Raw genomic sequence first — 27,882 nt, forward strand, 5'->3', positions numbered from 1 at the left:
TTTATTACATTGCCAAGTATAAAGAATATTTTGTGTTTCATGAATACAGAGACAAATCTTCTTCATTATTGTGCATTTTTTCTATTAAATATTCAACAGAGACCTCAAAGGAAACAATGGAACCTACCAGAATTTTCAGAAGTGACAAGTTACATGCAAACTGCAGAGTTTATGTTATTTGAATAACCTTCCAAGACTAGACACCCAACACATCTTGAAACATATTTGAATTTTATATATATATACAACTACTTAGGTACGGTAAACATAATAACATTTTTGATTTTGTGATTTGTGGCCTTTTTTTTTCCTTAGTAGAAAGGCAACAACAGTAAATCAGCAATACATTATTACTACACATTATAGAAATTATCAAGGGTGAAATCAAATTTATCGCAGCTGTAACACTTCCAAAAGTGTACAGGAATCAGGATCTGTGCCAAAGAACACACTTTGGGCAGTTGATCACATGATCTTTGAAATAAGTAAATTAATTTTGTTGTAAAAATAAAAACTAAACTCTACTAAATATCAAAACCAAAGGATACAAAACTGATTTCCAGATTAAGAAGAAAGCCTTCTTTAATTTCTTCTTAGAGTTGCCATGGTATCTAGCTTTCTAACATGAAATACAAACATACTTTCTATCAATTACAACCTGTATTTATTCAAAACAAAGGGATTTGAGTGATGAATACCATAAATATAAAGCATGATTCAGCTCACAGATAAATGCACCTTATCAAAAACTGAAATCATCTAGAGCAGTAGGAGACTTCTAGAAAGCAGGAATAGCAGAAAAAAACTAGTTTGTCTTCTAATATCCACCCCCAGAATGTCCCGAATGGGAGATTACAGCCCACATGCCAGTTACTCTTACGGGCTCCTATTCAGAAAAGCATACCTATTCAGGAAAGCACTTAATTAAGCACATGCTTATATGCTTTTCTGAATGAGGTCCATGGTACCATAGGAAATGGGTATAACAGACATAAAATGCATAAGTAAAAAGTAACTGAGAACTTAGCTCCACAGCATAAGCATTCATTTATGTACTTGTATATTTTAAGATATGACGCACTGCTTAAAACACAGAACAGCTGAGCACACTACTCTGTAAAACGCAGTGTGGCCAAAAGGAGTATAACCATATCCCAGGACCCATTTGGCATCTCACATACCTAGTCCACTGCAGAAAGTGCTGCAAAAGGTGCAGAGCACCTTTTTTTTTGCGTTATTTAATTTTCCAGCAGATGGACATCTTCAGGCATATTAATATAATGAGGATAAATGGCAGGTGGCCAAAGAACTGTTCATTGCAGTGGTTTGGATCTACTGATACACACTCAGTTAGTCAGCACAAACAGAGAGGCAAGGAAGGAAAGAACTTTGAATGTGTTGATTAAGGAACAGGAATGATGACTTCAAGAAGGTCATTCCTCTTTCACTAGCAGCACTATAGAGCAAAACTTTTATATTTTCCCTTCCATTCAGTGCTGCCTTCTGAAAAATCCAAAGCTGGAAAAGAAGGTGGCCACCAATAAGCAAGGTTGCTCAGTGGCTGCTTTGGGCAAAGCAGGAAGATGACTGAGGGCACACAATGAATTAAGAGCCATTGGCAAGGTCTGAAAAATGCCAAGTTTTGATATGCTGTTGTATCTGCATGTGATTATAAGCCAGCAGGAAAACCCTGCGGTCTGCACTGGGGAAAACCAAGTCTAAGAACTGTAATTACGCATATGTATGGGAATACCAGACCCCTTATTTAGTTTCAAATAACTGTTTCACTAAAAAGGGATATTTTTTTTCACCTAGTTCATGTTGATTTTATATCACTAAAAAATAATACCTAGCTGAATAAAAGTATATAGTAGCAGAACCATTCAAAACTTGACACTGAGAGCTACAAAGTTTAAAAATACACTGCTACCCATAAAAGCTTTGATCAAAGAGATAAAGACTAGATTTGGCATCTCCTTCAATGCAAGAGAAATATAGTTTTAATATAGAAAAATGAAATATATAGCTGCAGCTTCATTCCTTGGCAATTTTTATTACACTGGAAATCAGCAGAAACTTTAGTAAGTACTGATACTCTAAACTTTGCATTTAACAAACCAGAAGCTACACAAACTCTCACATTACAAACATATTTTGCTATCAGTCAATCTGTTAAAATGGAGAGGCATTTGAATAATTCCATTATAGCATTATTAAGTATACTTCTTAAAATTAATCTTTAAACACTGAAAGCCAGGGTAATGAAATACTATTTGTAATTTACACTTACCAAAATATAACATCATGTAATGAAACCAACAGAACAATTTTGGAATAGGCAGCCTTCATAAACTGAGATCCTGACAGTCAACCCAACCCTATGTAATGTAAAGGTGTGTATAACCTGAGCATACTAACATGGCTGCAGCTGTATTTCAGGGAGGGAAGCAAGGTTCTTTTCAAGTCACAGTAACGTGGCAAGTAAGTAGGACAGAAATAGCAGAGGGCTGCATATTCTGTGTACCAATTAACGTGTTGCTACCATGGTCTGACTTAGAGTTTCTGAAGGCTTTACTTTTCATCATGCGACAATCATTGAAGGATCTCTAAAGGATCACGTATCAAATTACAAAGACATGCAATCATGCAGTGTTTCTTTATTGTGTGCTTTTCGTATGCCAAATAAGGATGTAGAAGTTCCTATTCTTTGAGTATGAAGACTAAATACTCTATTAGAGGTTGTTTCTTTCGGCAGTCCTTAAAACCCATCACATCCTATAGCCACACTAATTACAAATACTCTTATAGAACTGTCTGGGTCGGATTTTTGTTTTTCCTCATGAATCTCTCTAACTCGTTCTTTGTACCAGTTTCTCTTCATAGCCAATATACAGACACGGCAAGAATTTACAGATATGTGCTGGGCACACACGCCATTACAACTCAAACATGCTTGATTAAATCTCAAAAAATTTGCCAAATTTTCTCTCATTCTTGGGTTGAATTTGCTCAAATGACAAATATTTCCAGAATGAACTGCAAAACACTGGCACACAAAGTGCACATACCTGTTAATTCCACTGCATAATACAGTGGAGGGTCTCTAGGGTTTGTTTTGGTTACCATGTGTTTTGGTTCATTGTTTACTGTGGTTTTGGGAGCCAAGAATTTTCTCCTGAATTAGATGATATTTAGTGGCTAATCAAAATTCAGTATTTAAAATATCAACATACTTCAGTATTTAAACAGTGACTTTTTTGGTGCAGATATGACAGATGTTAAAAACAATTCATAAAAAAAATCTTCAACCATTTCCACTATATTTTATACATTAAAATATTTACACTGACAGCAAATGTGAAAAGTGTATTTATTCATATGATATGGAGAGATTTTAATCCTCAAACCAGCTTTTCCCTTGCATACAAGCAAACAATGTTAATATAAATTGCAAATGGAGCAGATGACTCCAAGAAAGGGGAAGATCTCCTGTAAAACTGTGGTGGTCCTACTTTTAACCTATGATTTCTTTCCTTTAGAGAAAGTTTGCAAATTACTCAAGTCCCAGGGTAGCAATAACTCTTAAGCCAAAAAGTAACATTGGTCTTAGGCACTTAGTCTGCTATTCAATATACACAGTAACAATGTTTTAATAACTATGACTACAACTATTCAGAATAGTCCAGTCCCTATGAATGAGGGAAGCCTTTAACTGATGGTAGAAAATTGTATATAATATTTCTTTCTAAAACCACATAATCATTTCAAATTAAATATACATTGCATAATAAGTAGGAAGTTTTAAATTCTAAAAGTATAATGATTTAAAATGTGCAATATCATATTAGGTAACGTAGTTCATAACGTGGTCTCTCATATTTGTAATGACAGCTACTGTTGTCACAACTAGAAGACTTCCACTGACATAATAACAGTTATGCTTTCTACTTAATACACATTTACTGCTCACTATAATTGTTTGTTTTGCTCATATTCAAAGCATGTAAGGACTTATTTGTTTATCCATAGTTATAAAAAAAGGGGATTGTACTTTTAAATAAAATTTAAGTCTTTAGAATACTCAAATATTGTCAAAATTCAAGGGCTTGGTTCATAATGAGGGCAGAAAATGGATGTCATGATCTACAGGAATTATACTATAAATATCTTGGTAGTAAAACAGATGATGGATGTTTTTCAAAATGTACTGACTGGAGACAGGATCCAGGATATGCAGGCATACAATGAGTCTACTAATGAACCTTACACTGCTATTCATCATAAGTTAGATCTTTGAAAATGTTCATCTTCTCCCCAAAAGATTTATTCAAATACAATTCAAACAAAGTGATCTTTTACCAAATGAAGAAAACAAGGAAATACACAACATTCCTACTAGCCTAAATGCATTACTAAAGCAATTCAATTTTTTCTTCTATGTACATACCTTCTCTTAAGGTATATGGGGATTGAAAAGATGGTTGGCTGGAGTAGACTCAGTATTTCCCACACTTTCTTAATATATCAACTACAACAGAACTCTTTAATGTTAATTGTGCCATGACGATTTCTATTTCTCTGCACAGAAAAGGCACAGCTTTGCTACACACCCCTTGTATGGGTACTGAGTAGAGAAAACACAGCAGTAATCTCGTGTTCTAGTACATTCTACCATTAAAATAATGTGCATTAATGGCTTTTTTCAAGCTACCAAGAGAAGTACAAAAAGCACAAAAAAATTGAAGGATGGTTACAAGCCCACATGACATCCACTCAGTTACGTATTCTTTCACTGAAAAAGAATGCCAAATACTACACGTGTACAAAACCATTACTATACTTTTAGCATTCACTTTTTATTAATACAGAATAATCCTGTCTGATGCAGAAATGCAAGAATTATTTATTCCATCGTTTTCTTTCCATCTGGAAGGCAGCTACAGTTTCTCCTAATCTCTAAGATGAATCTTCTCTCCATTTCCCCCTTTAATCTGACATAATTAATTTTCTGACTTACAGGGCATTATAACCTCACAGTATCTACCGTATGATGCCAAACAGGAAGCCCTGGGAATAAAACTAAGTGGAGCTCAAACTCACAAGCATACCTTAACTTGGCCTTGGGTAAGTCACTCATTGGGTTTCTCTAATTTCAATAGAGGCATTTTCTTCTAGAAAAGTGGAAAAATCGCACATGTGAACTTACCAGGTGACATTACTAACAATTATAGATAAGAAGACAGCCTAAGTCTTTTCCCCTGAGCTGGACAGAGCTTACTGTAGACCGAGAAGTGGAAGACAATGGTAGAAACATTTTTGGTCTTCACATGACAATAATCTCTCTATCTAGCCAAATGTAAAGGCCTCATCTTTGTAGCAGTAGTCATAATAGAGACAATATTACCACAGAGGTCTTCATCACCATCATAAAACTCCCTTATTTACACAGATTTACAAACAAGTCTTTGCTGCCTACTTTGCACTGTGGCATCTGCTAAAGGCCATTTTCCAAATCCAAATTTCAAGGGTAACTATTTACACTCCCCTGAGAGAGAACAGTCTTATAAACTACAAGAAAAGATAGGAAAAAACCTCCAACCTAAAATAAAGCAGCAGGAGATTTTCTCTGCATAATGTAACATGACTGTGCCTCTAATAAGCTTCAAGACTTTCATAACAGCCTGATTGTCCGGGACACAATTTTTTTTAAGCTCAAAAGCCACTACTGAGCAACAGCATAATGGCAGGGACTAATTCTCCCACTCTCTCCCAGCAACCAGTAGTAAAGGATAAGTGAATACTGGGAACAAAGTTAGCTCTAAACATCAGCCAATGTTCCATGAACCTCCCCCTAGATGACATTCATTTCATTTTTCAAGTAATACACAGTCATGGCACTTCAATGTCTTGCTACAGCAGAAGCACACAGAGGTATAAAAGATGAAAAGTAAACACAATGGTTTAGTAAAACCAACAGCACCAAGGAGCCATGTCTGTATTATTCCCCCCAGCAGGCAGCATTGCCGCATTTCACTTTTTTACATTACTGTATATATTTGGTCAAAGTATCCTCACAGTGGTCATTTACAGCAGTAAGTATAATTTCTGAGCACTGCAAAGCACTCAGCTGAAAACTTCAGATGTTTTGAAATACTACAGTGTTCCTGGTTAGGCACTGCATCATGGACTCACTAAAGGCCTCAAGAATGTCCCTTGAGACTACTCGAAGTCAGAGGACAGCTAGTTGGTCAGCTCCTGCTCTTAGCATATGCCAGATGAATTTCTGTAACTGGTGATTTTAAAGAAGGCATGCTCCAGCCCTTTTACAACCATCTGGCATCCTTCCTCTTCAATGCACATCCTGTTAGGTGAAACCAGACAGAAAAGAATATAGCGCTGCCCCCATTATAATTAGTTATTTGTTAGCTCCTTACTATTACAGGTAATCTTACTGAATTTTGCAGCATGATTTGCAGATCCACAATCAGGTCATATCTTCAGTACTGACTGAATATTATTGCAAGATCAGTTACAAATGAAACTAAATTTAGACATGGCATTTTACAGAGGTCTTTTTGACCTGCACAGTAGGCTCTTCATAAACATGAGAAATTCATTCATCCATTAAGGAACATGTGGTACAAGTTTGCTGACCGTTAGAGCCTGGATGTTATCATTATATATTTTAGCATGAAGACCACAACAAGATTTCCTTATCTGACAAAATATACAATTTCCCATACACCACAAAAGATGAAAGTAGCAATCACCACAATCCAAACATACTTCTTTTTTCTCCTGTCTTTTTTAAGTGTTCACATAAGCATTTTGGACAGTAGCTCGGCTTGATACCCTACTGTTAGGCTTTAAACAACTGGTGAATTTTACAGCTGCATGGCACAGAAATAACTATGTTGGAATCAGGCTTTATATATGAATTCAGTTTTTATAGACATAACCATCAACTGGTGAACTACAGCTGCATTGGTATAGCATTTTTGAAATGCTAATATTCTAAGTCTTCTTTCATCAACACACAGGTATTTAGATAAAAACATAAAGCAGATCTATGGACTACCAGCTGCAAACAAGACATTTCTTGCAACCCAATTATATTTGGTAGGATATCCTGTTAGGCAATTATTCAGTCTTACTTATCACAGCTCAACACTAGGACTTTCAAACAGAACTCTGACATTGTTAATGTCCAAAACAGAAGATAAGTAACAGCATAAGAAAAGTAGCTGAACTGTACCATTATTATTGCAATACATGTGCTTTCATAGGTGTATTGTAAAATACAGCTTAAATTACATGAATGGAGAAACTTTCAGTAAATAGTTCAGAATAAGGTTATCAAAAATGCTAGATAATTCCATCCTGTTTAATTTAAAATTAGATATTATTTCAATCTGGAAAGTTCAGGTCAATGTTGACTCTTCATATGTTTGCTTTTGTCAAAATTAAGTACTATTGAACTCTAGTACTAACAAGAATTGAAGAATTTATGAACAATCAACCAATGATGTATTACATTAACCGCCCTTGGTTCTACAAAGACTATTTCCTGTACTTCTAATTTCAATTTGAAGTTATTTTCAGACTAAATCTAGTATCTTGCAAGAATAATGTAAAATTTTTCCTCAATTAATTAAACTCTGGATTCCTTCACTTAGAAGCAAGTTGTGCATGAAACTCAATTTGGTATCAGCTCCTTGAAAGCCTATAATTTTCACTTGTGATGCCCTAAAGAGTATGGTTTAAATTTTCATTTACTACATTTATTAAAAAATATGCAAATGCATTCCATTTGAAATAAAAAACTGATGATATGAGGGCCCTTGCACCTTCAAAGCTACAGGATGAGGGGATAATATAAGTTTCATTTTTCTGAAAATTCTAGATGCAGGTGCCATATTACAGAGGCTACAGGTTAATCATTAGTTTTACACTGAAGTGCTAAAAACCCATGAAAACTCATTATCAAAGGTGTTTAATTTGGGCAATGAATTTGAGAACATTACAGACCAGCAGTTAGATAACAGGATAATCTGTGATGAACAGCAGGATGTCTGGATGTCTGTAGCCCATCAAAGCCCAAGCACCACTACAACAAACACTACAACTACACGGAAGAAAAAGTACATAGAGAAAGAAATAAACAAAAATACAGCCCTTAAGATTATTTAGCATAAGCTGAACATGTGAATGTGCTAATGACTTGAGCTTAGTCTGTGTAACTAATCTCTTGAAAAGCAGATAATAGATACGTAATGGAAGATGAAAACCGGTAGCTCAGTGTGTGTACTAGAAACAGAAACCATAGTTGAGTTTAAGCTCCTGAACATAAGTTGCATAGAGGATCTGACTGACTGTATACAGCATTCACTTTTTCTGTGTGCCATACTTCCCTGAGAACAGAGGCTCCAGTGTCTAACGCAGTGAAGGCTGAGTGAATCCGGTTCATGAAATAAGTGAGATTAAAAGCATCCTGGAACTGCCTATGGCAGCCAACAGGTAAGCAAGTGAAGCTTGGATGCTCATAATGCATCAGGGTCCCTCAAAGCCAATACCTGCCAGGCTGTTTATGGAAGTGCATTTAACAGTGGTTGAAGTTAAACAGAGGATACCAAGATAACTAAGTCTGTTAAGTACAGAACACATTGCTCCCTCTGATGGTAAAACCCGCCAAATGATAGAAATGCTCCACAGATTTCATTAAAAAATTATTTTAATTTCACCGTTTCAAAAACTGTCATGCTAACAAGTTTATTTCATATCTGAAAGAAAACAAGCTAAAAAGGAGAAGAGGAAATTACAGCCTATATTCCACTCAAGCAAATGCCTGAACTGCTGGGAAGCAACATGATGCACTCAAGGTACAGGCTGCTGGAAGAATTTTTAACAGCAGAGTAAGAATCTTTGAATGGGCGGAAAAAAACCAAGCAGAGGTTTTTCTAACTGCTCGAGAGCCACTATGAGGATCACCATAAGGTCTTTCTCACACTTAATTCTATCTGGGCTGGTAAATGCACAAATCCTATTTGCTCAGAGTCAGTAAAAAGAATCCCTGGAAAACAGTTAAAGCATAGATTACTCACTGCTGTTTTCTGAACTACAACCATAGTTTGACTTTTTAACAGAAGGAATTTATTATCTACACTGCCATGTCCAGCAACATGAGGTTCCCAAGCTGTGGGTGTTTACTACATAAATCCCAAATAAACTCAGGTGGCAGCCCAATGCATTTCACTACAAGTTGCTAGTAGTCCCACAGGGAAGGTGACTGCGTGACAAACTGAAACTTGAAAACCTGTGTAATTTTTTAACAGCGTTGCTAACTGAAATAAGAAAAATATTCTTTTTCATTACAGAAATAAGTGATGTTTGCTTTGCTTCTTCTCTGGTATACTTTGACTGAATCACATTAAGAAAAATTTCATGTGGCCCAGGAGCAAAGACTAAAAATTTAAAGCCAAATATGGTTTCACAGAAACACGAACAACTAAAGATCTGCACTATAAAAGACATTTTTTTCATGACAGAAATCCCATTAGTCACTACTTCCAGTACAAAAAAAAAAAAAAAAAAGTCAGGGTCAGTTAAATTTTATTCCTCTGTAGTAAACATATACAGAAAAAGAAAGGGAAAGATATGATAAACTAGGTGTGCTGTCACATTTAAGAAAAGGTTTGTTCAGTCAGCTCCGGTCTTGGCTGAAACAACCTCAGTTTCTCACCTAGATGTTGCCTCTGTAAGAGTAATACTCCAACACAAAACTCTAGGTCTCTCAGCTGCAGCAAAGCTACTTCATATTTGGGTTGGTGGAACCTCTGACTAAAGCCTGATTGCTGCTAAAGTCCAAGTGCTGATACGAGGTAACGGATGTTACAGTGAAAATATTCTCCTCTATCATTAGGGGTTGCCTAATGATGATGAACCAATCTTCAAACAAATTATTTCATTAATTAATAAAGAAAGAAAGAAAGAAACAACATGAGTTTCACATTGTTTCTTCAATGGGATCCTCTAGGACAAATTCTGCCTTAAGTTATGGCAGAACTATTTTCATTCACTGTAGCCATAATATTTCAATGCTTTTAACTTTTACTCCTTTACATTGCTAAAGATTTAACAGAATGTAAGAGGACAAGGATGTGACTATGGGTCTGCATGTGCTCAATGTGTTTAAGACATACTTTATAAAATATGAAATAGATTTTTCGTCTAGTGTAATTTTGTTATTTAAAAATTATTTAACACTTTTGCCTGTCATTCTTCTCTTTTTTAATATAAGCTGACTTGCAAGTCAGCCACTTGGATACTGACATAGAGCTCAGAGAAAAGTTCTATAAGGAGAAGAAAGAAACCATGACTGTTATATGATGCTGAATAAATATTAGCCATAGCTGCAAATCATTCAGAAGTATTTGCTAATAAAATATTTCTGAAATTATTGCTTTTATTTTGTACTGTATTTCCAAGTCCTTTCCAGAAAAGTATTTAAGCACATGCCTAACGTAAAGCACATGAGAAATCCCATTGATTTTAGTGGGCTTAATCATATCCCTTAAGTCCCACACATTCTTCAGCACATTAGTGCATCTGGACCTTTTACAATTATCAAGTGAGTATAACCCAAATATATGTTCAGTGTAATCCATGCTTTTCATGTGAAAATGTACACAGTCATTTAATAAGCATGAAGACACTAGGCTTTTAGCCTTACAAAATGAAAAGGCTAGAGAAAATTAATAGACTGTCATACTGTCCAATATTTTGTGTGCATTACAAAACTCCAACCCCTTCTTACTGAAGAGGAAACTACTTCTGGACATGCTAACTTTACCTGGACACTGTAAAAACAGAAGTCTAAACTGATGTATGATCACTCTCCTAAATAAACTATTGTATTTTCATTTTGCATTCACAGATAGGACTGACATTGACATCTTTGGAAATGTTGTAATAATAATAATGGCCCATCTTCGCGAACGAAGATTTGGGGAAAGGTCTTTTTACCTTTCCAGCCTGCGCAATGGATTTTTTAGGTGAGACACAGCCTGCGCTGAACTGAGCCCACCCTTTAATCCTAAGGTTCATCTAATTCTAAGTTAAAATACAATATTGAAATAAACTAAAAATACAGTACTTATAAATTTGGCATTTTAAATGCTTGAACAAGCATCATATCTTACAAGAAAAATTCATCTGCAGAGCTTGAATGTGTCTGTCAGACTCTGGTGTTTTAACAGAAAGAAGTACCATTTATAGAGAGAGGTAATACTTTTATTAGACTGACTCATATGTTCCAAGTCTTATGTATACATGCATATATAAAAACCTTTTCTAAAGTGAACAGGTGCTTGTTGAAAATTCAAAGAAGGTCTAAGTTGGCCCAGTTGCAGGCCTTGAAAAGTTTTTTGCACCTGCAATTTTTTCCCTTATTTTTTCTAGTGCTATTATCAGTTACAATATAGAAGTCACCTCTGACATCCATATAGCATCAGAGCTAAAACACCACTAGTAATAAAGAACTTTGTGCTCCAGAAACCCCAGAGCCCCCTGTGCAGAAGATGGTATATCTACCTTGAGGAAAGTTCATGTAGCTTATAGCAGTAGCAATTTTCCAAGTAGTTTTATCCCTAAAATTCTAGTCTGGGACCTCTCTGGAGCCAGGAATACCAATCACAACAACTATATAGAAGCTATGTGTCAGTCCTTGTCAGCATTCCAAGGACAGCACGTGACAGCAGAACACTTTCTTTTATTGGTTTTCCTTGTTATTAAATACAGCCCATACAATGCCTTTCCATTTAAACCTCTGATACTGACTTGGTAACATCTTCCAGCAGACAAGTGGAGTGCTGAACCAGAGGAGACGTGACTGTGACAATGACAGGAACATTTCTGTTTGTTTTCCAACCCCTCTTTTCATCTCATCTTGCAACGTTACAAGCCATGGATATCATTCTGTTGTATTCTCTTGGATGTATATTTAGGAGATTGCCTACTTAGCTTTTAAATAAAGTGCTTTCAAATCATAATTTTAATTAATTCAGGGAAAAAATGACACATATGCCAACACTGGAGATTGTATCTTTGACCAATACCAAATTATTTCTCCAATGATATGCAATTCATACAAAACACAAATGTTCAGTTTATTCTGCATGTCAAAATGCATTATCTGCTTCTGAGTGTTGTCTCATTTAGTCTATCCCATTCGGTAAACTGGAAAAATAAAATATATATACAACCACTAATGTAGTTCAGAAAAAGCAGCTTCAAATTTAGCACTGGTAGATTATTGTACAGAAATGACAGAATGCTGAAGTAGTAGAGGGCAAAGTAATTAGAAAAAAATAGTATGTGTTCACAGAGGTTGTTATGCCATATATAAAGGTCTTGCAGCTGAAAGAGAACAACAGTGATATTTCTACCTGAAATTCTTACTAGATGAGAGACAAGGAATTATGATATTACACTTTATTCTTGATCTACTGTAATTCAAAATGGCTGATAATTTTGGATCCTCTATGGCAAGCTATCTCTCTGTGCCAGTTACTGTGTCTATAAAAAGGAGGTAATAAAATACCTACGCAACTCTCAAAAATGCTCTGAAATACACCTTTGAAAAGACATGCTGGTTTTCTACTACTTTCTATTACAGCTGACTTCAAGTTATGGAATTTTTCTTCAATGACTGATTCCAATTAAAAACAAGTAATCATTTATTAAGGAAACTTTTTTTTTCTTATTAAACCCGTAATTTTTTTCACTTACTGATATTACTGATACGGTTCTTTGCTTTTATGAGTAAAATATTTGTGCATACTGCCAGTACTTCAGAAGCTACGCTAGTTAACTTCCAGAGATCTCTTTCAAACAACATTGCTAATATGACAGGATTAATTGCCTGTAATATTCCAAGTCTTACAGATATTGATATCACAGAGATACGAACCATAACATGCTATGCTGTGATACAGAACAATTAAACAGAACATTTAAAACTCAGTTAAAAAGTTTAAACTAATTTTCATTTCATTGAAATGAGCTTCAGCTGAAGTTCCTGGGGTGCAAGCAAGCTGCCCACCCCAGATGGGGGTAAGATTAAATGCTGCAAGTACAGTGCTTGTGTGACAGAGAAGTAGCTACAGCTGAAAACTGATCTGCAAAGGGATCACATCTGACACATTAAAACAAAACGAAAATAGGCAAACACTGTCTGAATAGGTTGCCAGGGACTGTCCAGCTCCAAGTGGGCCATAAATACAAATAACAGATATAACAGTCTGCATAATCTGATAAAAAACAAATAACTTACCCAGGGCACAATGGGGATGATTGTCCAAACGTCACAAAAATGAAAACCTGTTCATTCAGGTTTAGCCTCACATCTGCTACTGTCCTGTCCTACAGCACTGCAATCTATTGTTTAATTCTAGGTTAAAATGAAGTAATCTAAATATGCATGCTGTTATATAAAAGGGCCAGGGGATGAAATTACACCAGTTTCTAATAAGGCCCTTTGAAATCCTAAACTAGCAAGTTAGCAGCCAAATTCTTTTTCTTCTACTAATACAGATTGAACAGCAAGTGATGACTAGAAGAGAATAAAATAAGACTGTAAAATTGTAGTTCTCAAAATCCTATATGTGTTTGCTACAGCAAGGCACATCAGAGGACGATTTAGGTGCTAAACATTTACCATATTATTAGCCATCTCCAAGGCCAGTCTTAAAAAGCTTTTGTCTCCCTATTGCTAGATAAATACAAGATCTGCAAAATTTCCTTCTCTCCCATTTCAAAACTAAGTAGAAAAACTTTCAACATGCATCTTTTGATAAAAAAGTATTTCTAGTTAGCATTTAGAAAAAAATTGGCTTTTTTTGAAGGAAGCAATAATAGTAAAATAAAATGTGATGTATTTTATTATATCTTCTACCTTTTTTTTTAATGTAGTGTGCATAAAGTCTATGGCATACACAGTTATTAAAACTTTGTTTCTACCTAACTACATCTGCCCATGTAAAACAAATATATGTGGTTTAAAGTATTCTTTTACTTGCTAAATAGCAGCCTCTCTCACCAGAATATGAAGAGGACCATTTGTTTATTTTCTTCTGTCTGTGAAATACCTCTCTTACTCTTTTCTTCTTTTTCATTATGAATGAAAACTGAGCCTTCCTATCAATGAAAAGAAAATTTCCTTCTTATGCATGGTTGTACAAGTATATTCTGCATCTGAACTAGAAAGAAAAAGAAAGTTGTGAGATTTTTAGGACACGCACCCACCCCAGAAGTACAGTACCACGATGGTACGCCCCAGACCACTCCATGCCAGCTGCAGGGATCTTCTGGATCTCAGCTGCACCTGAAGGATCCCAGCTCTCCTCTGTGTCAGCTTGTAGCTTGAATTATTTTCCCACTGATCTTCAAAATAATGCTATTTACCTATGCAGTTGTGAGTAAAGATAGGAAAACCAAAGTCTAATAAACTCTACTCTGATTCTGACTCTTTTGGTCACTGTACGAGCTAGTTTAAGGCTTGATTCCCCCACCTCTGACACATGGGAAAAGGTGAAGGAAAGGGAGGACATCAGTTTTCTGGGTATAGAGGCTCTACAGTACAGTTAGGCAAGTAGACTGACTTCTGGTCAGCCAGAAGCATAACAATTTAAAACGTAGCAGAAGCAAGGAATTTATCAGAAACAAAAACAGGAAAAATAAATTAATGACATAATGCATTAAGTTGTATATATAATACATGTAATCAAGCTGGCATCTCAGAAAACAGCAGCTGCTCAATTCAGTCAAACACAATTCTTTAGAGGCTTACAGAACAGAGGTGCACTTAGATATCTGAAGCAACATGTGGTCATCCAGTCATTGCTCTGAGACAAAAGGGTAAGAGTTTATTTCTCATATAGCTACAGGGATGCTGCGATATACTTTCAGGATAGGAATCATAGAACAATTCATTTCCTATTAGTGCATTTTAAAAGAAGAGAAGACAGAGTAAACAGCAAAAACTTGCATTAAAATAATAATAGTGGTCTCAAATTTATGGAGAAGGCTGTCAGAATAAAAGCTGCAATACAGTATATCATGCTGCAGGAGGATGATATACTTGCAGAAATTAGCATAAGTTCCTCTTTTTTAAGGCAATTAAATTTAAAAATTAACCTTGTTCACTGTACAAAGTAAGTATGCTTGGCCTCCTTTCCCAAGGATGAAAGACTCTTTAACAGAATGCCCAGGAAAATGAATTCAATAAAATATATCTCTATTCAAAAAACCTCAACTGTCCATCAAACATACCATCCAACAGCAAGCACCTTCTCACCTATCCCACTTGCAGAGAAAGGCAGTCTTTCAAGTAACCAAGGACTAGACTATTCGAGGCAAGGTGCCTGCACAAGTTTGAGTACAGATCTTACATTCATGCTTATTCGCATAATCTAATACACTACATCCTTATGCTCCATGAATTTTCATTATCTAAATCTTATGCACTTAGCTCCCTAAGAGGAATATTGAAGCTGGAATGAAGTACTTATCCTCCCTGAACATGTCGAAAAACAGAAATTCTGCCTGATAAACACAAACTGCCTAGAGCTACCCAGTAACCATTAACCAATACAAAACACTACAGCTACACTTCAAGTAGAAGACTTGAAGGATTTACATCTGATACCTTCCTAGAGCCTAAACCACCAAAGCCTCATCTTGAGAACGCCCCCTTCTACCTGGAATCTCTAGTCCACAGACACATCCTGTGGCTTTTAAGGAACTAAGCCAGAAACACTATTTTCTCTTTTAAAAATTGGCTGCAAGAGGAGTTTAACCATTATATAATAGCAAAACAGCTTTTGAAGTTGGGAAATGAAGGGTCAGTGCCTGCTCTAGGCAGATGGGCCTCACAGTACAATTCCTTCTCCCAGGACAGTGCCCAACATCTTGGTGAGATCTCAAGTCTCAGTATACACCTGGGTGAAGGGAGTGATGAAGTGGCTCTCCCATCCATTACCCTGAAGTTCTGCCACTGTTAGCAAAGAGTAAGAAGAATAAACTTGTCTTGAATCACAATTTCCTGTGACACTAACCACAGTATAAATCCAGAAGATCCTGCCTCCATATGCAACACAGCACAGATTTCACCTCAACTTCTAATCTGCAAGACTGTTTTCATGCATTAGCATGAAGATACGTAGTAATTATGAGAAATACTACAGAAATTACCCTATGATGACAAAGTAAAATAGCTACTAAAATATGCATTTATCAGGCATCCAGTGCTGCAAAAACATTTAAACTACTATGAAAAGACATTTCTGCACTAAGCTAAACTGGCTCATCTACTTCCTATTAATAACTGCACCATGTATACTTCACAGAACAATTGTTTCACAGACTGCAAGACATGAACTTCTGCCTAATCTTTTATGACCCTTATAAAACTTTTTTAAATTATGAAGTCATGTAGCTTTTACATGCTCTAAAACAATTTAAATATGTGCAGCTGTCCCAAGTAGTGCCACCATGGGGACTTAAGACACTGTTACGACCTTCCAGTTCTGTACCACTTAAAATCAGCAATAAAACTCTAGTCCAAGATAAAGTGTCAGATAGGAGCTACCCAGTCAGGAGCAAAGTACTCCTTATGAAAGATAATTACTGACATTTTAGAAATATATGCAGGTTTTCCCACTTCCTTGAACTTGTGTTACCCATAAAAGTCTCTGTTATAAAAAATATATATTAAAACTAGTTTATTACATAGATAACCTCTTTCAGTATGTCAGAAATAGAAATATGAAATCCTTTTGTTGATCTTTAGTACATTAAGCCCAAGCTGAGATTCATAGGGATCATGGTACTTGCAAAATGTGCCCCTACTGTGACCAGTAAAAAACATTAAGAAATTAAGATTTTAAAAACAAAGCCAATACTGCAGATGGCAGGCCCAGATAACTTTAAATTTGCTTGGAGCCTACTATCTTCTCAGAACTGCAGTCTGGTGGTAAGAAGTCTGGAGACCACATCCTTAAAGGAGAAATGAGAAAGGAAAAAGGAGAAGAAATGTCCACCCCGTTTCTCACAGATCTGTCATCAATGACAAGGGGAATCTCTCTCTGACATGAAACAGAGAGATACACTGCCAATTCTCGCAATTCCTTTGAAATCCAAGAGAATCCTGAAACAATTAATATATGTCGTCTGCCACAGTCTGACCATCTGAAGTACCTTGTTTGTGATTTTGGTAACTTGCTTTGGCAAAATTGACGAATCACTATGGATATACATTTTGATGCAATTATTTGAACAAGGCGTAGCACTGTGCAAGTTCATAACATTTTATTTTTCCCCCTTTACCTTTACTGTATCCCTCCAACAATTCTAGTTCTGCAAAATCCTATATAGCAATGATCTTGAACCTTTCAACAGGTAAAAAAGATTAAAACCACTTATTTAATGTATGAACTAAGAGAAGGTTTCAAACTAAAAGCTCAGAACCTTTCTCCAGATCTTACTATCATTTTCAAATCTCAAGTACCTTCACACAACTTGTACAGAGTTCAATTCATTCCACTCCATCCATGTTTATCAACATTTGTACTCACTGACTGTTCACTTAGATCCTGAGAGTCTTCCATTGAGGTTATTCACGCTTCTTTTCCTCCACGAGCAGAAATTATCTTCCCTTTAACTTACAGCTCAGTAGTCTAAATTAAAAAGAAGATAGAAATGAGGACCCTAGACTAAGATGTCAATTTTTTAAGGCAAATCTGCAATAATCTAACACCCTAACTGAAGTTGTGGTTTCACTAAAATCTTCAGCAAAGTTCTCATTGATTTATATGAAGACTAATTTCATGTAAAGTGCTTCAACACCTTGCGTATTATTTTGGGAATTATCTAAAATACACAAACAGAAACAGGAACTTTTATTTGACTTCTGCAAGACAAAAAATAGTTATGAAAACAAACCAACAAACCAAAATGTTGAATACAGGCAGCTGTTTAAGTAGACAATCAATTATAACCCTTGGGAGAACATATTAGAAAAAGAGTTACAGAACAGAAGTGCTTAACACATTTAATGATAAACTCTTAGTCATTAAGTGTCTGGCAGAAAAAAAAGTCATTATGCAATCATCAGCATGAAGTCCCCTCTCTGAGGTTCCTTTAGGATTAAATAAAGTACACAAAGCGGTTTATAACAAGCAGGTCCCTACAAAGTGCTAAATAACAGAAATTACCCTAATTATCTGCTATGTCTATGACTTCTCTAATAGGGCGAGTCAGTCTCATCAAATATTGAGCTCTTCAGCAGAAAAATCATAAGAGTTCTGCCCATGTATCATTAGGTTAACCTTAACTATAAAGCCATACAATTATATTACAATCTCCATTCTCAGAAAAGATCTATTTTGGAGTTATGCAAATTTGCATCATTTAGAAAAAAAAAAGTGCCAGGGATATTTCACATATTAAATAATTATCATATTATTAATCAAACTTAATGTTATATTTAAAAGAAAAAATAAATAACCATATGTAAACACATACATTCAGGAACCCAAACATCCTGGATTTGCTTATCAACATTACCTGGATTTGTTTATCAACAAGGCACACAAGAAACCATTACCTGGGAGTATACCAAATAACATAAACATATTATGGATCTCTGTTATATTCTGACCAGCAAGCACTTATACCTTGTGCTACCTCCACCCTGCATAAATGCAACCATTATTTTTCCAAGGTTAAACAACGTACAGCTCTATTGGCACAGGCACAACATTTGAAAGGAACCAGAGCTATGGAACATACATGAAACAAGCCATAGCACCTACATATTCTCACCCACAGTCCTGCGCTGCCCTGTGAATACCCGCTCTCTTAATCTCAAGTGCCACATACGTGCCATGCCACCATTTATTCCCCAAAACATAACTCCAAAAAATTCATTGTTTTTGCATCAGATATTTTCCAGAACACACACAAATGCGCAGCCCCAAACTACTTTCCTTTCAGTCTCACCTGGATTTTTCCTTCCCCCAAACTAAACCTTCCTGTCTTCCCTCTTGTCTAAGTTTCTAAATTATTTTCATTCAGATTTCATTAATTTTTGCCATGATGTTATATAAGGAAAAGACCAATTGCAAGCAAATAATGTTGCGCGTATTTCACCATATCATAGAACTGAAAATAATTCCTGTTTTTCAAAATGGCTTCAGTGTCCTCTCAGTTTCAGGGGGATGCAAGACATAAATGTCTTCACCCATGATGCCTTCACCCAAACTGTAACCACTTCCCGTGTTTTTTGATCAATGTGGAGCCCACACTCTTGTATTTGTAAAAGCTTCTTCAGCCTTTGTTCTATTTAAGACAAAAGGAGAATTGAAAGGCTTCTTTAAAACACCCACTGTAGACAAATTTCAGAAAGGAACCTACAAAGAACAATGGGTATTTTAAGAGAAAGCAGCTCTACATGGCATTGCCTGCAGCAGTCCCTGTAAAAGGAAGAAATCCAAACACAGAGTTGAATTTTTATAACCAATACCAAAATGTTGCATCAATAACTTAAATATAAAATCTGCTCTAATTTAATTAAAAGTTTGAAGTATGTGCATGTTATTGCATTGGTAAGATTGTCTGCAGAAATAAACAATGAAAATACAAAACTCAGAACAAATTATTTGACTAATACTAACTGAAAAGTCAGTACCTGCCTTGCATTCAAACAGTAAATGCTCCAATTCTGTCAGTCAGCCACTGAAGGTGACAGATCACTCACTTCCTGTGTAAAACTCAACCGTAACTCAACTACAGAGCCATACCATAACAGACAGACACATATTCGTGTTTCTTTTCTTATTGATCATGACCTTAACCAAAGCAAACTGAAATCAACAGATGGATGCCACATTTTTCCTTAAAAAATAAAGTGTATTTGTATTTTAAATACATAGTGATGACACAAATCTAACAGTTTTCCTATTAAGGACTGTCAATGACTCACCCACAGTATGTGTTGTGTCCCAAAATTCAGGTGGATGTATTCACTGGAATGCATCATTAAATATGCCACTTGTATTAGTCACCTTCTAAAAAAGATTAGCCTTCAACAGTTTCCAATGTTACCTTACTGAATTGCAAGACAAAGACAAGCTTTTTTTAATCTTAGCAGAAACACACGTGTTAAATATATCCTTTGCATGAACATGCTAAGTTATACGGTTTCCAGGGCACTGTTGTTCATCTTCATGCTGCATCAAAATTCAAATGCTCTTATTGGAAATTCAGCTTTTTAAAATAAAACTCAGCATTAATATTTTATCAGCATTATTTTACCTATCAACAGCTAAATTCTGCTACATTTTGAGCCCAGTTAAAGCAGTTGATTATAACCAACTGCTAACACAAAGATTTTTATAATGGCAGTTATGCCAACTGCACTTAGACCAAATCCTTTAGGGTTTAGTTTCATAAATTTGTAAAAGAGGAGAAAAACCATTAGAGAAGTCAGTGATTTAAATAAGACCAACATTACTCCCTAATAAAGATATAAAATTAAAGGATAATAGTAACCTCGTGCTGTTTTATGAGGCAATAATCCAGTTACCAATTCAACCTTGTAGTTTATTCCATCAAGAGAATCAGATTAAAAACAGAGGGAGGAAGGGCACTCTTATCCCTATTATATTGCAAGTGTTTCTAACTGGCTTTAAATATTTTTAAAATTGTTGTTAAAAGTCTTAAATACACAGACAAGCCAGAATAAAGAAAAATGCCTGTTTTTCCTCTTGATACAGTCCTTGCAGATGTGGCTTTAAAACTGATGAAGTGTTTTATGCTCCCAGATAAAAACTTTACCTTTCTAAGAAATGTCTTAATTAGGAGGATTCTTGTGTTTCCTCAACAACAAATGCATTTAAATCTAATTTTTTATTTATTTATTTTTATCTGGGGGAATAAAACACTTCATCAAATTTAAACTGCAACTTCCAGAACTTGACCATGAGGAGAAACATGTGTTTCCTCTCAGAGATACACCCATAAGTTAAAGAAAATAAAAAGCTACTTGAGGATCTGCTGCATTCTGCTTTATAAATTACTGAAAATGTAATACAGCAAGGACCTGATCTCTCCCCTTGCAATGATTTCTTCAGAAAATTAGGATTCCAACAAACAAACAAGTGACTGATGTAATGTCACTTTCTATGGGATGTCTAATGTGATCCATTGCTGCAACTTTCACAAGCTCAAGACAGAATGTGAAGGTTGGGGACTCACACGTAAAAAACAGCTTTAAAGCACTTGACGCTTCTCGAGAGTATTTCAGAGGCTGCTTCAGGCCCTTCAGCCAGCCACATGGAGAGATGGAACTCCAAGAAGAATCCATCATCTGGAGTTTGACCATCAGCCAAAAAGTTTTCCCTATTTTACTTCAACCCAAAAACTTGGGAAGAAAGTCCTTTCTTTGTCCAGTAGGAATCAGTCTTCTTAAATGAAATTCTAGGTGAGGGAGGATGGTCCTCAGTTTCTACCACAACAATTTTTTGCACACTGCGCACATTGTCATGTTCCTTTTATTCTGATTTATCTGAAGAACACATATTTTTACTGAGGTTATATCATGTGATGCTCCCTAGTTCTACTGAGGTAATATCATGTAATGCTCTGGCAATATGGTTCAGAAGTTGTGGGATCTTAGTCAAATTTACTATACTGTTTTATACATTTTGAAACGTGTTGGCAAGAAGCCTAGTGGATAAAAAGAAAGGATGCTCCTGTGGTTAAAACAATTCACTCAGCCACAAAGAAGAACTCACTTCTGTCACAGCCACAGGTTGAGAGTCAAAATGTTAAGTGAGAAGTGGTCACAAATAGAGCAATTTCTCGTTTTCTAGTGCTCTACTTCAGAAATCTGTAATAGTACTAGTACTTGGTGCTTATGGCTGCAACTGAATGTATGCAGGACATGCAGCAGTAAGGTGCCAACTAGTGAGGACAGGCTCCAGGGCTTGAACTCCCATAGCCTCAGGCAAGTCTCTCCGGGTTTGTACCATTTCTACAAATCATTCAAGTAGTGTGAAGCGCATTTGAAGCATTGTGAAAGGTTATAGAAGGCAGGTAATGAGAAAATTAATTGCTTTAGAATCAGTGCAATATAATAGTGCATATACACTACAATCTCACTAAATTAGATTATTTTGTGCTAGCTGTTTCACAGGAAACTCATTTCTTTGAAGAAACAGGAGAGAGGGTACGTGTAGTAAAAAACAGGCACTGCCTAATATTCAGTAATTTCTCACGTAGAAAAACATCCTTCTACCTGTCTGCATGCATATCACATCATCTTGTGAAAAAAAAAATAAAATACAACCTAAATTAAAAGAAAAGGAAACCAAATGCTGATTTATTAGAATTTCAACTTAGCCTGTATCTACGGTACAAAACCGTATTTTGGACAGTAAAAACATACCACTTTATCAGTCCCTAATACTATCACATTTGAAAAAGAAAGAACCATGCCCCAGATGAGAAAGGAGATTGATGTGCTTTATAATGTAGCTTTCTTCAAAACTCAAGTAAAAATATTAGCAGGCAAATTGATAAGAAAAATGTACTAATTTAACACTTTTAAAATATGTGTTTACTATAGGCCACCTGATCAGGAGGAGGAGGTTGATGAGGCTTTCTATGGGCAACTGAAAATACTCTCACAGTCATAGGCCCTGGTTCTTCTGGGGGACTTCAACCACCCTGGTATTTGCTGCAGGGACAACATGGCCTGGCACACACAGTCCAGGAAGTTCCTGCAGATTATTGAAGATAACTTTTTGATGCAAGTGATGGAGGATGCAACAAGGAAAGATGTGAAGGTTGGGGGCAGCCTTGGCTGTAGCGACCATGAGATGGTGGAATTCAGGATCCTGCCTGGGGGAAGCAAAACAGTAAGCAGGACTAGAACCCTAAACATCCAGAGAACTAACTTTGGCCTCTTTAGGGACCTGCTTAGAGGAATGCCATTGGATAGGGTTCTAGAAGAGAAGGCAGACCAAGAGAGCTGGTCATAAGCACCACTTTCTCCAAGCTCAAGACCATGATGAAGAAATGAGGCAAAGGAGGCAGGAAACCAGTATGGATAAGCAGGGAGGTCCTAGAAAATCTCAAACTCAAGGAAGAATTTAAGGGATGTGGAAAAAGGGACAGGCTACATGGGAGGACTGTAGGAACATCGTCAGAGTAAGCAAGAGATGCAACGAGGAAGGCCAAGACCCACTTGGAATTAAGTCTGGCAAAGGACATCAAGGACTACAAGAAGGGCTTCTACAGGTATATCAGCAGCAAAAGGAAGATTAGGGAAAATACGGAGCTGCTGCTAAATCAGATTGGTATCCTGGTAATGGAAGACACAGAGAAGGTAGAGTTACTGAATGCCTTCTTTGCAGTCTTCGCTGCTGAGGTCAGCCCTCAGGAATCCCAGACCTCTGAGGTAAGAGAAAAAGGTTGAAGAAAGGAAGGCTTCCCCCTGGTAGTAGAGGGTTGGGTTAGAGATCAGCTAGGCAGACTAAACACCCATAAATCTATGGGCCTTGACAGGATGCACCCATGGGTGCTGAGGGAGCTGGTAGATGATGTTGCTCTGCCACTCTCCATCATCTTTGAAAAATCATGGAGAAGGGGAGAGGTGCCTGATGACTGGCGGAAGGCCAGTGTTACTCCCACCTTCAAAAAAGGGCAAGAAGGAAGACCTTGGAAACTACCAGCCAGTTAGCCATACCTCCATCCCTGGAAAGGTGTTGAAACAGGTCATTCTGGAAGTCATCAAGAAGTGGTCAGCATGGGTTCACCAAGGGGAAATCATGCTTGACTAATCTGATAGACTTCTGTGATGACATGGCAGGATGGGTCAATGAGGGGAAAGCAGTGGATCTTGTCTACTGTTATCTACCCTGACTTCAGCAAGGCTTTCGACACTATCTCCCATAACACTTTCATAGGTAAACTCAGATGAAAGGACAAGAGGTGGATCAAGAACTGGCTGAATGGCAGAGCTCAGAGGGTCGTGATGAGCAGAGCAGAATCCCGTTGGAGGCTTGTAGTCAGCAGTGTTCCCCAGGGTTCAATACTGAATCCAGTCTTATTCAACTTGTTTGTCAATGACCTGGATAAAGGGGTAGAATGTACACTCATCAAGTTTGCTGATGACACGAAATTGGAAGGAGTGGCTGATACACCTGAAGGCTGTGCTGCCATTCAGTGGGAGCTTGATAGGATGGGAAATTGGGCAGAGAAACCTAATGAGGTTCAATAAAGGCAAGTGTAGGGTCCTGCACCTGGGGAGCAATAACCCCAAGTACCAGTACAGCTGATCTACTAGAGAACAGTTCTGCTGAGGACCTGGGAGTATTGGTGGATTACAAGTTGACCATGAGCCAGCAGTATGCCCTTGTGGCCAGGAAGGCCAATAGTATCCTCGGGTGCATGAGGAAGAGTGTGGCCAGCAGGTCAAGGGAGGTGATCCTCCCTCTCTACTTGGCCCTAGTGAGACCCCATCTGGAATAGTGTGTCCCATTCTGGGCTCCTCAGCACAAGAAAGACAAGGAACTACTGGAGAGGATCCAGAGGAGGGCCACAAAGGTGATTAGGGGTCTAGAACATCTCTCTTAAGAGGAGAGACTAAGGTAGCTAGGACTGTTTACTCTGGGGAAGACTGAGAAGGGGCCTCATCAACATATCAATATCTCAAAGGGAGTTGTCAGAAGGACGCTGCCAGACTCTTTTTGGTGAGGACAAGTGACAGGACAAGGAGCAATGGCCACAAACTAAAACACAAGGGGTTTCACCTCCACATGAGGAAGAAATTCTTTACCTTGAGGGTGGCAGAACAGGCCTGGCAGAACAGGCTGCCAGGGAGGTCATGGAATCTGCCTCTCTGGAGACATTCAAAACCACCTGATGTGTTCCTATGTAACCTGCTCTAGGTGACCCTGTGTTGGCAGGGTATTGGACTGGATCTCCAGAGGCCCCTTCCAATCCCAATAATTCTATGATTCTGTAAAAATAAACAAAATCATAATCTTAGGGCTTTCTAAAAGCTGGAGATCACTGTCCATGCTTTGGTAGGAAAAGAAGATGTCAACTTTCTTATGTTGTAAGGCAAAATGAAAACTTGTCTCTCATCATAATCTCAGAAAAGCAGTTGCTTGATATATATCTAATTTTAGAACTAATTTATATTTATATGTATTTATGTTAAATAATTTTTAGCTTTGTTCGCTTTGGTGTTTTATCTTATACAAGCGTTATGTTTTCTTGAAAGGAGTGTCAACACTAATAAAAACAATTCTTTCGTGGAAAAGCAGTAAGAAACATTATTATTTATAGCTAACTTGAAGGGAGAGCAAATGACTAACACATTTTAAATACCATGAACAGTTAAGAAGTCAAACAAATCCATCCTGACAGTATGACCTAGTCAGAGACAATACCCATCACATATATACAGTTTTGGGCTCATCTAGATTCCTTTTACCTTCTCCCTCCCCTGAAAAATTACACATCTATAACCAGGACATAATTTTATTATTTCCATTTTCTTTTCTGAGCATGTGAATTCATGCCAGACATTAAATACAGTAATCAAAATGGACATGATTTGTCCCACCAAACTATAATGCACTGAAAACTCCTCAAAATTTACATTAAATAATTGGCTTTCATGCAAGTCACTATACATTTGTTACACAAAATCTTGCAAATTCTGCATGGTCTTCAGTGAATGTTTGTATAATTATCAGTTTAGTGCAGTTTGCTTCCTTGAACTGATTTTCCTGGAGAATGGCATTGCTTGGGTGGTATCTGTGGAGATTTTATCCAAGAAAAATTAATGTGCTATTCCCACTCTGCATCAGACACTTCTAACTTAGAAACAGGTCACATTACCACAAAACCATTTGGTACCAGTCAAAAGCAGGCATCAAGACAAAAAACCAGAGCAACGCAGACCATGAGGTCCCTGCAACAGTTAGGTACGTAAACCAGGTAAACAGAAAAAGCCAATGAAAAGAGATCTGCCTGCTGCCCTACTATCATCATACAACAAAACAAGTGGGAAAAGAGCAAAACAGAAAGATTTCCTGGCAAACAACTGCAAGCACTGTATCTCATAGAGTTTAGGTAAAATAACACTTGGTGCAGCATTCATCTCTTGCGAAAATGGGTACCAACTCTACAGGTACCCAAATATGAGTAAAACTGACTGCCCTATTCTTCCTACCGCTTGCATCCCACACCTGTGCAACAAATAAGAAGGATTACTTTCAGAATTTCAGAATACAGAATTATAAACTCAGCAATATTTCCCTTATCCTAACGTTGCACAATATACCATGAAATTGTTGAGATTGAAACGAGAGCTGCAAATCCACTGATGCTTGGGGGGTTCCCAACTGTGAGAGACCTCTTCACTCATGCTTAGATAAGGCACATAGACCTCTTCTCTCATTCCAGATTAATCAATTACCGATTATTCCAGATGGAAATAAATAAAACAAATGCTCAGACAATTTCTGGCCTGGATTTGTACACAAGTCTAATCTAGAATCCCACTGTGTTCCCCTGAAAATAAAGAGAAATTGATTTGCAAAAAAATTAAACACAGTGTTTTCAAACCCATGAAACCTACATAATCCTTACCAAAAAGAAGGATGCTTCCTGGGGGAAAAAACACCAAAAAACAAGTAATGCAAAGATGCTACTAGCTGGTCGTTTCAATGCTTTGAACAACTAGATTTTTTAGGGGAAAGGATTTGGGTTTTTACTATGAAGCATATTTTGGTTAATTTCTGAGACAATTTCCTTCTCTTTTGTTGTAGAAAATAGCTGTAAACAAACCAAATTAAACATTTCAGTCCTTTATAAAGAAGCCATTCAAAACAGAAAGAGAAAGGCTATACTTGATCAGCCAGAATATTTAAAGAGACACTGCAGACTTGAAAATATTATTTCCTCTCCCCCAAAAGCACATCCTCTACATAAAAGCAAACAGCAGTTTTACAAGGCTGTAAAAAATAACTCAAAGAATCCAAGCACATGATATCATGAAAGCCATGACAGCATGACATCTATACATCCTATTTGTTTTAAAAAGTCATGCCATAGCTTGAAGAGTGTATTCAACAGTATGAGTATGCAGTGATAGCTACTGAAGAAGTTCAAATACTCGCTAGGATTCCTAGAAACATCCTGACGAAGGAGGAAGCGTGCAGTCTGCCCATCCTTTTTAGCTGTCAGCGTCATTGCCCAGCAGCTGCCATTCCTGTTACTGCAAGTGTTTCACTTACAGTTCTTTAATGGAACATTTTGAAATGTCAGAAAGAAATATAAAAGTAAAGCCACCGAAAAGAAACATGGGTACTTTGGCTATTGTTTGGTAGAAGAAATGCAATGTTTTTCTTAACTAAAGCTGACAATAGCACCTAAATGTTGCATTTGAGACAGCGTTCCTTTCTTATTCCATGAACAATGGAAAACAAAAAGTGTTAATGCAAAATCGTCCCAGAATACGGAACTCCTGCTGGTGCCAGCAGGCAGCTCAGGTGGTTTCTGACAGAACAGAATGACAATTATTACTCATCAAGCCTAACAATGCTACACCACAGCCATCAAGTTAAACTGAAACCATCAGAACACAATGAATGAAAAGTAGAAAATTTTCTATGTATCGCCTTTGTCCAGCACAAAGAAAATGCTAAGCCCCATACCAGAAGTGCTGTATAGTCTACATGTTTATGCTGTTGATCCTCACATGAGCTGTCTGCACTCATTGCGGTTCCTGGTTCATCAGTAGTCCCC

General features: G+C 36.9%; 1 protein-coding gene across 3 annotated transcripts in view; it reads right to left on the reverse strand.

Moving 5' to 3' along the window:
• The window catches only part of EYA4 (EYA transcriptional coactivator and phosphatase 4), a 156,015-nt gene that overhangs the window by 120,665 nt on the left and 7,468 nt on the right, over positions 1-27,882 (reverse strand). For all 3 annotated transcript variants that reach the window (XR_003535437.1, XR_003535436.1, XM_027690695.1), the window contains exon 2: positions 17,631-17,732. Coding sequence is in view for 1 of the 3 variants with exons in the window: in XM_027690695.1 (XP_027546496.1) it covers positions 17,631-17,663 (33 nt within the window). In the remaining 2 variants the exon portion in view is untranslated. The remainder of the gene's footprint in view (positions 1-17,630; positions 17,733-27,882) is intronic.

The sequence above is a fragment of the Neopelma chrysocephalum genome, unplaced genomic scaffold (genome assembly GCF_003984885.1).
Source record: "Neopelma chrysocephalum unplaced genomic scaffold, ASM398488v2 Primary Assembly neopelma1_23, whole genome shotgun sequence".
NCBI classification, from domain to species: domain Eukaryota; kingdom Metazoa; phylum Chordata; class Aves; order Passeriformes; family Pipridae; genus Neopelma; species Neopelma chrysocephalum.